The sequence below is a fragment of the Sciurus vulgaris genome (assembly GCF_902686455.1).
Source record: "Sciurus vulgaris genome assembly, chromosome: 18".
NCBI classification, from domain to species: domain Eukaryota; kingdom Metazoa; phylum Chordata; class Mammalia; order Rodentia; family Sciuridae; genus Sciurus; species Sciurus vulgaris.
The window spans coordinates 21,480,332-21,497,637 of NC_136479.1; the positions used below are offsets into that span (position 1 = coordinate 21,480,332).

At 47.7% G+C, this 17,306-nt stretch overlaps 2 protein-coding genes across 2 annotated transcripts in view; one reads left to right on the top strand and one right to left on the bottom strand.

Annotated features, from left to right (window-relative positions):
* SGF29 (SAGA complex associated factor 29) overlaps positions 1-17,306 on the top strand; it is a 209,538-nt gene that overhangs the window by 171,501 nt on the left and 20,731 nt on the right. The gene's annotated exons all lie outside the window — the stretch shown is intronic.
* On the bottom strand, positions 13,601-15,002 carry NUPR1 (nuclear protein 1, transcriptional regulator). The gene is made up of 3 exons (XM_079121543.1): positions 14,653-15,002; positions 14,191-14,333; positions 13,601-13,887 (listed from the first exon to the last, which is right to left on the bottom strand). Exons 1-2 carry the CDS (start codon positions 14,765-14,767, stop codon positions 14,203-14,205), a joined length of 246 nt encoding a protein of 81 aa, XP_078977669.1. The 5' UTR covers positions 14,768-15,002; the 3' UTR covers positions 13,601-13,887; positions 14,191-14,202.

Consider the following 17,306-nt stretch of genomic DNA (forward strand, 5'->3'; position numbering starts at 1 on the left):
CTAATTCCAGTGGGATAGGACTCCTGTGACAATCATGCACACAAAATGGCACTGTCACTCAATAGCTGTGTGATCTTAGGCAAGTTACTTAACCTCTCTGTGCTGTAGTTTCATCCTCTGTAAGTGAGAAAAAAGAATACAAACTCATGACTGGGGCCTACTGAGCTGTTGTGTGTGGAGCATTTCATACAGGGCCTAGCATGTGGGAAGATGCCGGGTTTTGGTTATTATTAGTTGTACAAGCTCTGGCCCACAGGAAGTCATCGAGAAATGCTAGTTGTCATAACATGCCTGAGGAGAGTTGGGGGAAGAAGGTAAAGAGAGAAGAGGCTACAGGGAGAGCTTAGGAAGGGGAAAAGGGTGTGGGGAGCGGAGCGCAGGCCAGGGAGGGGGAGCCACAGGCAGAAGGGCGCTGGTGACCCCAAGATGTAAGAGTCGAGATCAGGCCAGAAGCAGATATCTCAGGGAGACCGCCAGCCAGGTCCTGGAGTCGGGTGAGGAAGCCTCAGCTTCCTCACTGGGTGGCACTCAGCTCCTGGGCCAGAGGGGCAGGGCTGCCCCCCGATACTCAGGAGCCCCCATTTGCCCTTCAGCAGACCCACCTCATCAGACATTCAGGTCCTGTTGGTAATGTCGATCCGATCAACTTCCACTCGCCCCTGTTTCTCTGCTGAAGTGGAGCACGTGGGTAGAGAAGAGAGGATGTGATTGATTGAGGGTTTGATAATGAGGTGTGGGAACCCCGGTCCTTGCCCACAGAGACGACCTAGCTGAGAGCACCGGCCATGCACGTGACACCAGAGCCAACCAGACAAGGCAGGGCAGGCTTCGTGAGCTGCTGGAAGACCCTGAGAAGCTGCTTTCTGGTCTTCACTTTTTTCCCTGGAGAAGGGATGTAGCAGTACCTTCCTCACAGAGGAACAGAGCACGCCTGAGCATGGGCTCAGGGATTCTAGAAACTGGAAAATGCTGTTCATACGAGTTACTTATCACTTATCCAAGATGCTTGGGACCAGAAGTGATTTTTCCAGATTTGGGAATATCTGCACATACATAAGGAGATATCGTGGGGGAAAGGGGACCCATGAAATTCATTTCCACTTCATACATACCTTATGCACATAGCCCAAAGGCAATTTCAGACAATATTTTTAATGCTTTGGTGTTTTGACTGTGAAGAGTCACATAAGGCCAGGCAAGCAAGTTTCCACTGTGACATCATGTCAGCACTCAAAGTGTTTAGGATTGGGTGTAGCTCAGTGATACAGTGCTAGTCTGGCATACAAGAGGCCCTGGGTTTGATCCCCAGCACTAAAAATAAATACGCAAACAAACAGGGATTTTGGATTTCAGAGTTTTGGATTAGGGATGCTCAAACTGCATCGAAAAGTCCCAAAGCAAAAAACTGTCAGCCGGCCAGAGGCGAGAGGGTGCCGAAAGAAGAGCATTGTTTGGAACATAGGTTGTGTGTCTCTTCCATTTGCCCACCTACTCCTCCCTATTTTTTGGCAGGGAGGCTACCGGGCACTGAACCCAGGGGTGCTTAATTATGGAGTCACATCCCCAGCCCTTTTAAATATTTTATTTAGAGACAGGGTCTTCCTGAGTTGCTTAGGGCCTCTCTAAGTTGCTGAAGCTGGCTTTGAACTCTCCATCCTCCTGCCTCAGCCTCCTGAGCCGCTGGGATTATAGTATGCACCATTGCACCCGGTTTTTTCTTCCTTTTTAAATAAAAATTAAGGGCCATGGGTATAGCTCAGTGTTAAAGTGCTTGCTAGCATGTGTGAGACCCTGGGTTCCATTCTCAGCAACACAAAAATCAATTGATCAACGTATAAACCAACAGATGGGTGCAGTACTGTACACCTGTAGTTCCAGGGGTTCAGGAGGCTGAGGCAGGAGGATCACGAGTTCAAGGCCAGCCTCAGCAATTTAGTGAAGCCCTAAGCAACTTAGCAAGACCCTGTCTCTAAATAAAACATAAAAATGGGCTGGAGATGTGGCTCAGGGTTCAATTCCTAGTACCAAAAAGAAAAAAAAAAAAAGTATAAATCAACAAATAAACATTCAGATAGATAAATCATTAAATAAAATAAAGCACTGGGTTTTCTCTGGGGAATCATCGGTTCACTTGCTCAGGATTTCTACCATGGTAGACACCAAGATCCAGGCCCAGCCGGTCAGGATGGCCCATGACTCTTGCTATAGAGAATGGTTCAGGGATGGACATGTGGATCTGAAATCAGCCCTGGGATTTAAGGAAAGAAGCCCTCTCTCTCTGTAGGGATTGCTGAACTGATGGAAGGGCGTGAACCTGAATCTGCTGGGAGCCGCCATGAGGGAAAAATTTCCCTCAGACTGGAGCTGGCCCATGAGAAAGCAGAGCTCAGAGCTGGAGATGAAGACAAGAATCTTGATTATTATTTACTTTGAGTTCCCAGATCCAGCCATTCTCCAAGTAATTACCTCTGAAATGTTGTTTCACAAACTCATCTTTTTCTTTTTTCTTAAGCCAGTTTGAGATCTGTGTTTCTGTCACTTACAGCACATATTCCCTCTGCTCTGTTTTGATCCATTCTTCTAAACTGATTTTCCAGGGTCAAAAATCATATGCTAGTGGGGCATGGTGGTGCACACTCATAATCCCAGATACTTGGGAAGCTGAGGTAGGAGGATCACAAGTTCAAGTCCAGCCTGGGCAACTTAGTGAGACCTGGTCTCAAAATAAAAAATAAAAAGGGCTGAGGATGTGACTTAGTGGTAGAGCACTTTCCCAGCATGCATCAGGCCCTGGGTTCAATCCTGAGTTACAAGAAATATATAAATAAATAATATATGTATTTTAAATTGCAGGCTAGACGAAGAAGCATGAAAAAGTCCAACAGTATTATGTAGTGTCAGAAGACAACGGAGAAAGTATTTCAAAGTGTGAAAACTGAGATGATGCTGTCAGTATTTATAGACCCATTCAATGTGTCCTTGTCATTGTTCCTGACATTAGAGACATAGCAGTGAATATCCCTTCCTTTGTGGAGAAAGCTCTACTTCCTTGGAGCTTATATTGAAGGTAATAGAATTGCAACTAAAATCGAATCAAGTGTTTATACATGTTATGCACTTTTCAACTATTGGCTCATTTTATCCTCAAAATAGTCCTATGTTCAGTAATCCCAGTGGCTCCAAAGGCTGAGGCAAGAGGATCACTGTTAGAGGCTAGTCTCTGCAATTTAGTGAGGCCCTAGGCAACTATTTTTACTGTCTCAAAATAAAACATAAAAAGTGCCGGGGGTGGGGCTGTGGCTCAGTGGTTGTTAAGGGAGTTCAATCCCCAGTGACCAAAAGAAAAAAAAAAAAAAAAAAAAAAAGTCTGTACCCTTAACAAATAACCCATACGGCCTATAACGAGGGAATAACGGAATGAAGAGGGGCCAGAAAACAGAGTTCAAGCATGAAGGATAGTAGTAGCAAGAGACCAAGTCCTGAGTCCCCATGCCTAAGTGGTGCCAGATTTCCATCTTGATCCTTCCTGTTCATATTCCAGAGTAGAATGAACTCTACTCACCCTGTCCCCTAACCCATGACACAAGTAGCAGGACCTGTCTGTGTCTCCCAGCACTAGGGATGTGACTATTGATGGCAAAGGTCAAAAGCATGCAGGGGACAGAGAGACACAAGAGCAAAGTATGAAACTCAAGAAGTCCCCCATCCCCGCGAGGCGCTGCACAGATCTCCTACCAGGAAGCTCACGACCTTCCTCCACATTCTGATATTGCTTCCCTGACCAGGCTTGTGCATTCCAAGCTTTCTCAATAAATACACTGAAGCCCTCAGGAGCAAAGAGGCAGAAAAAGGCAGGGGCCTGGCCTTCAGGGAGGGAGCCAGGGGGAGAGGTTAGAGGTCAGAGCTACATCAGGCTCCCCCTGTGTCGCTCATCTGACCCCCATTCTGTCTCACTCCATCCAGGTGGTGGATCTCTGGGCAAACTTGTTCACCAGGGTCCTCGGGGCAGAGCTGGTTGGTAGGACTTCAATGTCCTCATCACCATTTTTGTTGGTCTTAGGGATGAGGTCAGAGCAGGCCCGTCAACTCAGAGGCCGCAAAGTAACCCTCTCCCGCTCCTACAGATTCTTGTTGCCCGGGGTACCCTCCCCTAACCCGGTTCCCCTCCATTAATAGAAAGCTAGTTTCCCAAACGCTTCCGCCCACAGCCGGGCAGCGGCTTCGGCGCCATAATATGGCGTCATCCGTGAGGGTACTAAAAAGTCAGGGCTTTCAGCGTCTGAGCCGTCACAGCTACCAGCAGGCACCGCGGAAAATCCCCGCTGGCATGCTGGGAGTTGTAGTTCTCCGCGTGGAGTCGTGCGTCAACCTTCACAACCAGACCTTTGACTTGAGGTGTGAGAACATATCCTGGGTTGGCATAAAACAGGGATTCTTTGTTTCAAGTCTCTGAGTGCACAGTTTGAGTCTGGGAAATTATATTTAAGTAAATTGGCACACCCTGTACTTAATCTACAAAGATCATTCCTTTTTCTGAGACAGTAAATAGCAATGGTCCCAGGGGGAATAAACTTATCAGGAATCCTAGGAGGATCACACTTTAGAGACTAACCTTGGCAACTTAGCGACCCAGTCTCAAGATAAAAATTGTTTAAAAAAGGGCTGGGATGTAGCTCAGTAGTAGAGGGCCCCTGGGTTCAATCCCCAGCACCCACTCTTCCTCCACACACAAAACAAAAGGAAATACACTGAGCTCCTGACTTCCAGGGTCACCCTGGGTGGAGACCCACTGGGAGGGAAGGGCCAACTGGGGCCCGAGTCTGTTCTGGGTAACATTTCATCTTGGTTCTTCAGCAGTAGGAAGTGTCAACTTTTCTTGTTTCTTAGATCTAAAACATCATCCTGGGGTCCACCTCTCCAGCCTCACCAATTGTTAATCACACTTCAGGAGGCCTTTGCTGATCCCCTGACAAGCAGTCTCTTCTTGACCAAACCCTAGCCAGGCTCCTCTGAGCTCTTTCTCCACTAGGCCTCAACCTTGGCCTATAAAGACTTAAACAAACATGAAGGTGGTTTCTAGCAGCTCAAGGCCAAACCCATCAGATGACTCTAACCCCCAAAATTGCCTCCCTGAGAAAACTCAAGGCTGCCCAAAGAATGTACTATACTATTTGTTCCAGCCAACATCTGAAGATAAGGCCTCTGTCTCCCAGCCTCTGTGGGAGGGTAGGTGCCTGACTTCAGTAAGCACCAGTTAGCAAATCCAGGTAGTTTCAGGTGGACCAACACTCAATTTCCCATTTTTGTTAATTTTTCAATTTCTTGACTCTGCTGAGTTCCTGTGCACCCCCATTTCCTCATTCTTCTCTCATTCACCTCTGTATAAATCAAAGTTGAATTCAAGTCACACTAGACTCTCTCTTTATTGTAATAGTGTATTACTGATGAAAGTATGTCCCTGTTAGGGGTGGGATACAGCTCAGTGATACAGTATTTAAAAGTCCTAGCATGCTCAAGATGTTCAAGGTCCTGGGTGTCATCCTCAGCACTGCAAAACTAAATAATAAATGAATAGAGTGTGCCCCTATCACTCTAACTAATGTCTGGCTTTCTCTTTGACACATCCCATCCTCAAACCAAATAAGCCTCACTTTTCACAGTGCAAACTTACTACTCTATATTGGTAACTGTCTCTTTATCAGCCAAATGCATTTGAATTTCAGACAACGAACTTACTAACTGACTAGAGGAGGGCAGAGGGGCCCACGTGGTTCTCATATGGTTTTGCATGTCAGGTTTTTTCCTCAAAGTCTATTGTCCTGTCACTGATCAGCTCTGACTCCCTGGTCACTCCTATGACATCCTTCATTCCTCTGCAAACAGCCCCTGGAAGTCTGGTGGGTCACTCTGTCACTTTCCCACTCTGAGTATGAATTGGTGTCATCTCAAATGCCAGGTTGTCCGAGTCCTGTCTGTCCCCATTCCTTCTCCCCTTAGTCATTCCTTGCCCGAAATCCTGCCAGTTAGGATAGATGTCCATTTGCTATCTAAGCATGTCCTCCCTGCCTGAGACGCCCTCACTTGCTCTGCTTTGCAGATAGTGGTAAGTGGGAACTGGACTTAGTGATTCATTTTTTTCAACTTTTTTTTTTTTTTTTTTTTTTGGAAGAGGTAACTAGGGATTGAACTCAGGAGTGATTTACTACTGAGCCACATCCCCAGCCCTTTTTAATATTTTACTTAGAGACAGGGTCTCACTAAGTTGCTTAGGGCTTCCCTAAATTGCTGAGGCTGGCTTTGAACTCACGAACCTCCCACCTCAACCTCCTGAGCCACTGGGATTACAGGGGTGCGCCACCATGACCGGCATATCCCCAACCCTTTCAATCTTTTATTTTTGAGACAGGGTCTCGCTAAGTTGCTGAGACTGACTTTGAACTTGTGATCCTCCTGCCTCAGCCTCCTGAATCACTGGATTTACAGGTGTGCATCACCATGCCCAGCAGCTGTTTTCTTTAATAATGTCTCATCTCAGGTATTGTGCTATAGCAACACAAAAGGGACTAAGGCAGAGCTGATGTCCCTGAGCAGCAGCCAATGAGGACCCCAAGTTGTTCTATAGAGTACACAAGGAGGCAGATCCTGCCCCCACTCCTCTCCCTTGTCAGCCTTAAATTGACTGTGGCTCCGGCCAAGACCTTGATTGCAGGCTTGTGAGAGACTTGGAGCCACCCAGCTAAGCCACAACTATATCCCTGACCCACAGGGACAGTGAGATAATAACTGAGTGTTGTTTTAAGCCTCTCAGTTTGGGGGTAATGTGTTACACAGTCACAGATAACGCACACTTCTATTGTTATACACTTAATTCTTTGTCGTAATCCTTCAGGTCTCAGCCCAAATGCCAACTTTTCAAAGATGTCTGACCTCTCTCCTCACCCATCACTCCCAGATTATATCGTTCTGTTTATTTTGTTCTTAGTATTATTTAATCAATATTTACTAAGCATTTACTATGTCCAGGCACTGAAGAGACAGTGGTGAGGAAATCAGCCAGTCCATAAACATACAGTACCTCGGAAGGTACCGTGTGCTCTGAAGGAATAAACAGGAATTTCGAGGTGACTGAAACTTCCTTCTGGATCTTGCTTAAAGGTCACCTTCTCAGCAAGTCTTCCTGAAGGAAGGCATTTTAAAGTGCACTAGCCTCGAGGAAATTCTTTGTTTGTTCATTCGTCATTGTTTGTGCCCCATTGTCCCTGTAAGCTCTATGAGGAAAGAACAGTGTTTCGCTACAGTCCATATTTTATTTTTATTTTTGGCACTAGGGATTGAACCCAGGGGCACTTGACCACTGAGCCACATCCCCAGTCTTATTTTGTATTTTACTTAGAGACAGGGTCTCACCGAGTTGCTTAACACCTCACTGTGGCTGAGGCTGACTTTGAACTCCAGATCCTCCTCCCTCAGCCTCCGGAGACGCTGGGATTACAAGCGTGCGCAGCCACGCCCAGCAAGAGTTCACACTTTTAGAATGTTCATGGCCATATGGGGTTACCCAGTAAAGTCCCCAGTTAAAAAAATAAAACCCTCCAAACTGGTTTTCCAGAAATGAGAGAAGAGGATACTGTTGCACAGAGCTGTGTGAACCGTCCATAAAGTGATGACATGGATTCATTGTATCATTTAAGGGCTTTGCAGAAGTTGAGAAGAGGGTGTGTTTGGTGAGGGGGACAGAGACTGATCAGAGGTTGGGGATTCTCTTGTGATTCCACAACCATAACTGCTTTTGTAATCAGAAAGGAAAAGAGAACCTTGTTTTACGAAGAGTGTTTCTAGTTGACAGAGCCCTGGGTGCTGGTCCCAGCCCTGGGGAGAGTCCTCCTGTGTCTGGTGGCTGGTAGTACAGGAACTCAGGGCTGGGGACCCTTCTATCACTCTCTGGAGGCTGATAAGAGAGGAATTCTGAGATGTTCGGGTCAGAGGATGGAAGGAGGTAAGAGGTAAAAGTTCATTTTAACTAGCAGCTCCAAGCTAAATCAACAAAGGAAAAGAAAAGAAAAAAAAAAAAGATCTGATCCACCTTTCTTTCCTGTATGCTGAGGTTACGCATCAAGGCCACATCAGAGTCTGCTTTTTGCACTAACCAAGAATTATCAAAAATGAGCTAGGCACGGTGGCACAGGCCTGTTATCCCAGCGGCGTGGGAGGCTGAGGCAGGAGGATCGCGAGTTCGAAGCCAACCTCAGCAAAAGCCAGGCCCTGAGCAACCCAGCGAGACTCTGTCTCTAAAATACAAAACAGGGCTGGGGATGCGGCTCAGTGGTTGAGTGCCCCGAGTTCAATCCCCGGTACCCTCGCCCCCAATTATCAAAAGAGTCCCCCACTGTTCATCATCCCTTTCCTCATTTCTATACCCAACACATGTTCGACTTCAGCCTTATGTTTCTTTTCCCTAAAGTTTTGTTAGAAAATACCCTGGCCCCTTAGGGCTAGTGGATATTTTTCTTTTTTCTTTTTTTGGTGCTGGAGATTGAACCCAGGGGTTTTAACCACTGAGCCACATCCTCAGCCCTTTTTATATTTTATTTAGAGAGAGGGTCGCACTAAGTTTCTTCAAGTCTCACTAAATTGCTGAGGCTGGCTCTGAACTTGTGATCCTCCTGCCTCAGCCTCCCGAGCCGCTGGGATTACAGATGTGAGCCCCCACGCCTGGCTAGGGGACATTTTTCAACTGCTCTCTGGCTGTGATGCTGGTGAGTTAGGGATTTTTTTCCCTAGGATCAGTTCTTTTGCCCCAAACGACCATCTGTAACAAACAGCTCAATAAACCTTTTTATTCCAGAGATCTCTTAGTCATGAAACGAAGGCCCCAGAATTCTGTAGAAAATGGGAACATGGGGGTCACCACATCTGGGCCATTCTTGGCTCAGTCTTGGACCAGCAGTGGCCCGAGCTCCAGGTCTTTCCCCTCCTGCAGGTTTGGCGAATGTTCAGTGCGCACTGATCGCCATCACTGTGGGTGGCTGGAGTGGACAAACCAGGATGGAGCCCCCACCCCCTTTCACCCTCATGGCCTTCCTGAACCACCAGTGAGACCCACCGCTCTCTTGCGGTGGCGTGGGGGTGTTTCTTAGTCTGTTGTGCTGCTGTAAAAGAACACGAGACCAAGTAATTCCTAACAAACAGAAATCTGTGGGTTCACGGTTCTGGAGGCTGAGAACCCGCGGGGCTGGGGCTGTGGCTCAGTGGTAGAGCACTTGCCTGACACACCTGAGGCCCTGGGTTCGAGCCCCAGCACTTCAAAAGCAAAACCACATAGTAACAGCTGGTTTCAGGGGCATGTGCCTGTAGTCCCATCTCCTCAGGAGCCTGAGCCAGGAAGTTTGAGACCAGCCTGGGCAATAGAGCAAGCCCCTGTCTCAGAAAAAAAATTAAGTAAAAATAAAAAGCAGAGGGCCTCAGCAACTGTGAGGTGGCAGAAAAGCAAACCCACTCTCCCATAACAGCATTAGCTCATCCATGATGGCAGAACCTTCTAGGCCTAATTACCTCCCCCCTCCCCAAATTGTTACAAAGGCAATTAAATCTCAACATGAGTTTTGGAGGAGGGGGAAACATTACGCTATTCCTCCAAATGAAGGAAAGAGATAATTTAAAGGGAAAGCAAAGAAAACTGTCCGAGAAAGGACTCTGGTGCCCACTGTTTCTGAATAGGTGGGAGACAACTGAGGACAGAGGGGATCTGACTCCCCTTTCCAGGCTGACAGATCCCAGTGGTGCCCCTGAATCCTGGTGTGACATGGGGGTTGTAGGAGGTGGCCCAGAGGACACATAGGGAGAGCAAGGGCTGTGTGGGTTGGGAGTAGAGAGCAGACAGGAAGTGCAGGAAGGGGGTCCATCTTGGCAAACCCCAGTGTCCCGTGAGGGGAAGGGATTCCCCGTTCCCTCCCAGCCCGACTCTGGAGCAATCCTGGAGAGAAGGAGAGGGAAAACCTCAGCCTGGCCTCCATGGAACACCTGCCATCTGGCAGAAAAAGAGCAGGAAATAGAAATTGAACCGAGCAACAGTCACATTGCTTGCACACTGGACCTGTGTTCAGATATCATTGGTCTTTTGTTGTTGTTGTTGTTTATTTTATTTGGTACGGGAGATTGAACCCAGGGGTGCCATATCCCCAGCCCTTTTTATTTTTCATTATGAGACAGGGCCTCACTAAATCACTTAGGGCCTCACTAAGTTGCTGAGGCGGGCCTCAAACTTATGATCCTCCGGCCTCAGCCTCCCCAGTAGCTAGGATTACAGGCATGTGCCATAGCACCTGCAACGAGTATACCTTTATTATTATGTCACAAAATCACACTGTGTGCTTCCCCAAGTGTGTACCCTTGTGACTCTTGGTACACCAAGTCATTGTAGGTAATGCACAGGCGAACAGCCATCACACCCAGCTAACAGATGAACTTTAAAAAAAGAAGCTATAGTGAGATCTTTCTTTTTACTATTAATTTTTAATTGTGATACTTAACTGTGGTTTTCCCTTTGGGGTGGTCATATAGTTTCTTTTTAAACACATTTGAGTATAAAAGGCAAGGGGGCAGTTTTGCAATGCTGTCAGTCCAGTGTAGCTTGAATGGCTGTACAACAGAGATCACGAAAGTTCTGTGTGAAAGATGAAGCTGGGAAAACCCTGAGTCAGAGCGTCCTATGATTATGTAGCTATGATTATGACTATTGTTAGTATTATCTCTGAGGAGTGCCAGTTGAAAATTAACTTTGGGTCATTCTGAAATTTAAAGATATATATAGACATATAGATTGAGACATATCTATAGGTCTATATTTATCTATATCTCTATATATTTGGGCTGGCTTTTGAGAAACGGGTCCATGGGGGACCAGGTTGTTTGCAAAACAAATAACCCCACAGAGCGCTTCTCAATTCTTCACAATTTGCTGGGAATCCTCGTGTTATGGAAACCTCACAGGGAAGTTTCTGTAAGCCCCCAAGGGGAAACAAGTCAGCGATTTCTCCAGTTCTCAGAGGAACCCTCCCTAACTGGGGAAACATACATTCCATGCAACTGGAAGAAGAAAAAGAAAGGGGATAGAAAAGGAGGCACAGAGACAGAAGAGGGAGATTCTAGACTGGGTCCTTCCTCATCCAGAAGTTCTGTAATTCAAGAATCATCCTGACAGTTCCTGGAACAGAGTGGAGGCCTCCCAGGCAGAGGCTGTGCCAGGGAGGAGGGAGGCAGGGGAAGGCCAATCAGAGGCCAAGAGTGAGGGGTGGCGTGTAGGACTCAGTATGCTGGGAGTGGCCACATCAGCTAGGGACAGGGCACTTCTCAGTCTTTACTTTCTTCTTTAACAGAAGGGAGACTAGTTTCACCATCTGACAGGTGAGGAAAAGAGGGCTCAGAGGAGTAACTGACCAGAAACTAATTACAGTCTAGGATTCCTCATTGTCAGTACCTTTCGCTTCGTGTATGTAGGTATGTAGCAGAAAGGAAAAAGTCCAGGCTTTGAAAATCAGACAGACCTGAGTTCATAATCCCATGTCCTGTGGGTTCAGGCTGTGTGACTTTGGGCAAATGACTTAACTTCTCTGAACCTCGGTTTTCTCATCTGAAAAAAATGGGTTCAATAGTAATATGTCCTATTGGATTATTATAAGGATTACATGGAACAAATACTATAAAACACTTGTCATGGGGCTGGGAGGTAGCTCAGTCACAGATTGCTGCTGAGTGTATGGGAGGGTCTGAGTTTGATCCACAACACTGAAAAACAATACAAACAAAAAAACTTGTCATGGAGCAGGAATCCAAAACATGGGAGTTGTCGCTCTGATTTTCTGAAACTGACACCCCAGATCTGTACTGAGCTCAGAGCGCTCTGGCTGGTGCTAGGCTGTCACTTGCCCTGGGTTCTAAAGCTGATGGTGGCCACCCGGCCTGGTTCCCACTGTCCCAGGGTCTCATCTGTCCCTCCCTGCAGGCCACGCCTCAGGGAAGGTGGTAGGCATCTAGTGAGCCACAGGGCTCCAGGAGACATCCGGAGGAGTCACGTGTCAGTTTGACTGTGAGGCTCTGGGCCCAGGCTCCCCCTGCGGGGAGGAGGTCAGGAGGCTGTGCTCTGGGCACAGAACTAAAGAGAGGGAGGCCTGTGAGCAAAGCCCATGGGCAGGAGGCAGGAGGCGAGAAACAGAGGCCGGCTCAGGGGCAGGTAGTTTAGACTCGATTCAGATTCCAGCCCACATCAAGGGGCTGCCCCGAGGTGGAACTGGACAACCTTCACAGGAAACCAGGTCCCATCCCTAATGGTACTTGATTAAGCAGTGGCCATTCTGGTGCCGTGAGGAGTGGGGTCCGCCAACGTCCTTCCCAGCTGTGCGTGGAATCTGTGATTCTGTGATCAGGCTGGACACGGGAGATGGCTGGACAGAGGTCCCCAAGTGCTCCTGCCAGCCACAGTCTGCTGTGATCTGTTACTGCTCCAACAGGTTCTACCCTCTGTCCTTATTTTTGGGTTCCTAAGAACAACTTAGGGCTTATATGGAAGGGAAAAGAGAAAAGGAGAAAGGCTAAGTCCAGAGCCAGATCTCGGGGTTTCTCCTCCTATTTCCGTTGGCTCTGTATGTGGGCAATGTCTCTTGCTAGTTTCTTCCAGCATCCATTCTTTCCTATATATATATATATTTTTTGAGTTGTAGAAGGACATGATACCTTTGTTTTATTTATTTTTATGTGGTGCTGAGGATCGAACCCAGTGCCTCACATGTGCTAGGCAAGCGCTCCACCACTGAGCCACAACCCAGCCCATCTTTCCTATTTCTTTTAATAGTAAAACCCTGCCTCATCCCAGTTCGGTCAACCATGTGGTTTAAGCAACTAAATACTACTTTCCCAGCAACTTTTGTAGTTGGGTGTGGCCATGTGACTAAATTCTGAACAGATGTGAGGGTTCTACTTTTAGATGATGCCCTTAGAAATGAACAGGCCCAGTCTCCTCTGGTCTCTTACTTCTTTCCATAGGCTGAGATACAGGTATGATTATAGGTACTAGAGAAGTTACATTGGGCTCAGGTGGAAGCCATGTTTTGAGCATGGCAGAACAATGAGTAGAACAAAAGTAGCTGGAATCCCTGACACAGTGAAATTGCCATTTGGGCTGTTGTGTGAGAGACAAAGAACTTTCTAGCCTGTGTTGTCCAGGTCTTCAGTACAATAGCCCAAACGTATATTGCAATCAATATATCCACTTAGGTCCAACCACCTTCTTGTTTGCCCTATATTATATACCCAGAATGGATAGGACTGAGGAGGGGCATGTCTCATGGGCAGCACTGCAAAGAAACAGAGGAAATGCCCTCATACCTCATAAGAGATCACAGAAATAGACGCACCGAAGCGTGTATACACAAAATAAGAGAGATGGCTCCCAGCCTAGGTCCCTCCAGGAAGAGCCAACACACGCACACACACACACACACACCCCACACATTCTCTTGTTGGTTCATGCAGAGGGAGACACATAGGCAGAAACTTGCCCAAAGAAACATACACAGAGAGCCAGGATACAACACAGGGAGAGAAGTTGCTGCTGCTGGGTTTGTTTATTGCCACTGCCGCGTTGGTGGGGGCTTCTGTGCCTTCAGCACTTCTGTTTGGGAGGGGAACCGTCCTGCCTCTGCCTGTCCATCCCTGCTTTGCCCCGATCCTGCCCTTTTGCTGGGCCTGGAGGTGCTTCCTTGGTGGTCGCCTGGAGCCTCACTCGGGTGGGGTGAGTCCTAGGGTTGGGGTGGGGGGCAAGCAGGCCCCCGGGGTCAATTGCTCGCAATCCTGTCTTCATGGCTGGGTGGAGTGTCTGTGGTCTGACCTCACCTGGGGGGAAGGAAAGGACAGACACCTGGGTTCTGCTTCTGTCTCTCCCGCTCACTTCCTCTGTAACTCCAGAGAAGACCCCCCCCGCCCCTGGTCTCAGTGCCCCTCTCTGTAAACCAAATGTCCCTCCCTTGGAAAGGCTCTGTTCCTCTGCATGCTGGTCGCTGGGAAGCTCAGAATCGAAGGTCTCCTTTTATTCTAATGTTGAGGCAGCTCTTCCTTCCCCGCCCGCCCGCACATCTTCAGGCCGGTCCCTCAGAGGCAGAGACACCTCCACTGGCCCTCTGGCCCCTGCCTCCTTACCTCCAGCTTGCCTCAGCGCCGGGCCTTTTTCCTCTCTGAGTTCTGGAACTTGGTCACTAGTTTCCTCTCGTGCCCACCAGGACTGGGGCGGTTGGTGTGGGCGGCAGCTTCTCTCTTGGTGCGACCCTTCCGGCCTCCACCAGCTGGTACCCAGGGAAGGAATTGGGGGTGAGCTATGATGCTGAGGAGCGGTGGTTGATAGGGGTTGCCAGGGCAGAAGAGGCATCACCATGTGACTCTGGGACAGACACAACCCTGCCTGCTTCTCCTCATACGTGGAATGAGGGTCCCCCAGATGTGACGTCCCAGGGCTCAGGGATTAGAAGGACATGACTTGTGGGGGCCATAGGCACAGGTTGGCAGAGAAGGGCAAGTTCTGGGGTCAGACCAAGGAGCGGGGTTCTGGGGGTAGCTGAGGGGCTCGGAAGTGGAAGGACCAGGGAGGGGGCAGAGCAGCCTTACCCACGTGAGGGTGGGCCAGGCCGTAGAGGTCGTACTCATCCAGGCTGGCATCTTCGTCCTCCGGGCCTGGGGGCTGCTGGGAGGGGCTGGAGGCATGGGACAAGGTGGCCATCATGTCTGGCCACTCTCTGTCTCTCCTCTTCTCCTAAGGTTTTGTTTGTGTCTGATTTCCTGAGTAAGCGCCTGTCTTCTCCCAGCTCACTCACCCCTACTTATAAGGCTGTCCTCAGACCACAGACTGGCCTCAGTCCTTCAGGCCCTGTCTGATGCAATCTGGCTTTCCCAGAACCCAGCCCATAAATGCCGGCCCTCCAGAGGGGAAGGTAGCTGGCCAGGGAGCCTTTCCTCCTCCCTCTCTGCTGGGTATTTTTCCACAGTGGAGACGCCTGCCTCTCAGGGAGAAGAGGGAGGAGGCAGGGTCTGGGCATGAACAGTCCTTGAGATCTTGGCCAGTAGGACCAGAGGGCCTCACCTGGGTCACTCCTTCCTGCCCTTCCTCCACCCTCTGCCACTGGCTCCTCCTGGGGCCTGGGTCTGGGCCACACGGCTGCCTCCATGCTGTTCCCCAATCTGGCTCAGACTCAGGTTGTGGAAGCCAAATATGGAATGAAGAAGGAGGGGGGGGGGGCTTCAACACACTGTGTGCCCCTGATGGTTCCCACCACGTCACACCCAGCACCCCCACCCCTTTATGGAAAGCCCCCTTAACATCCTGGAATGGAGTCCCTGGGTGACTGCTTTCTCCTGCCAGGGAGAACATAGACTTTGCGACCTCAAGCCTGGTATCCACTGCTGCCTCTGGGACCTGGGACGTGTCACTTCACCTCCAGTGCTTCAGTTTCTTCTGAAGACAAAGATGACATTCTACATACATCATAGAATTAGTGAGAAGATTCCATGAGCTAATACGTGGAAAGGCCCTCACCACAGTTGAGGGTTGATCAGTTTCCAATGTAATGTCCTCACTGTAATTATAGGAGACAAATGGAGGTTAATTTACAATAAAATGATAAAATCATTTACTGCCAGACAGGGTGGCACACTCCTGTAATCCCAGAGATTTGGGAGGCTGAGGCAGGAGGATTGCGGGTTTGAAGCCAGCCTGGGAAATTTGGGGAGACCCTCAGCAACATAGTGGGACCCTGGCTAAAAAAAAAACAAAAAAACAGAAAGGGCTGGGGATGTAGCTCAGTGATAAAGTACTCCTGGGTTCAATCCCCGGTGCCAAAAAAATTATGAATTATTATGAATTTAAGGATGAATTAAGTGTGAATTTTTTTTTTCTTGTGGTACTGGAGATTGAACCAAGGGACATTGTACCACTGAGTTATGTCCACAGGTCTTCTCTTTGTTTTTTTTTTTTTTAATTTTATTTTAAATTTTGAGACACGGTCTCATTAAGTTGTCCGAGCTGGCCTTGAACTTGAGGTCCACCCGAGTGTGCCATGGCACCTGTCCTTAAGTGTGAATTTAATAGGAATTAGTATGAATTTTAAGTTTAGATAAGAAACATGTGGAAATGAAATATTACACATTTGCCTGAAGGACCTAAGTCCTGTGACTCATTTTGGACCAGAGAGGTGCCCACCCAGATTTTCTCCGCCTTGCTGTCTCTGGCAGAGAATGAGACAGGCAAAATGTTCCACATTTAAACAAACAAACACAGCACTATGGTTTCCAAGGAAGCCAGACTTTCTCAGGCCATCCAGATATGAATCTCCACTCACACCCCCATTCTGCCTGTGAATCCATTAAATCCCATGTCATCTTGGTGTTCCTGAATTCCACCCTTGGTTTACTGAGAAGCTGTCCTTCTGCTTGTGTTCCTCAATACACTAATTTTTTTTGTTTTCCAGATTCAGGTGATTTTTGAGTTCTTTAATACCCACTTTTAATAAAGTGAAAACAGAAGGCCTCTAGAATCAAAGCAGAGTTGGGGTAATAACAAACCAGATGATAAGAAGAGGAAAAGAACTCTAATTTAAAGAAAGATAACACACCAAGAAAGAGCAACATGGAGAAAATTAAGAAATAAGTGTTCTTGGGATGTGGTGTTTTTTTTTTCCCTTCCCGGTACTGTGGATTAAACCCAGGGATATTCAACCACATCATGCCCCACGCTTTAGGAAGATGGCAAGTTCAAGGCCAGCCTCAGCAATTTAGCAAGGCCCTAAGCAACTTAGTGAGACCCTATCTCAAAATTAAAAAGGGCTGGGGACTTAGCTCATTGGTAAAAATGCCTCTGGATTCAAACCTTAGTACCCCGAGCTCCCTGAAAAAAGAAAGAAAAGAAAAAGAAAAAAAAAGAAAAATGACCTTAATATTGAGTGAGATTAATAATGGGCGGGGGTGGGGGACTCATGAGGCTTGAAAAGCCAACTTTTTTTTTTTTTTAAACCAGTGCTGACTATATATTGCAAGTTGTCATGGCAGGGTATTGGGGAAAGTTTTCAATTAGCAATAATCCATTAGCAATGGATAAACTTCATTGGTTTCCATACTACCTGTGAAACACTGGTTAAAAACTCAACTTGATAAAGGCTTAGCATAGTGCCTAGACGGTAGTAAGTGTTCCATAAGTGTTTGCTGTTTTAATTATTCTTCATTGCCAGTCTTATCATTGTATCCTTGCTGCCTGGCACACAGATTAATAA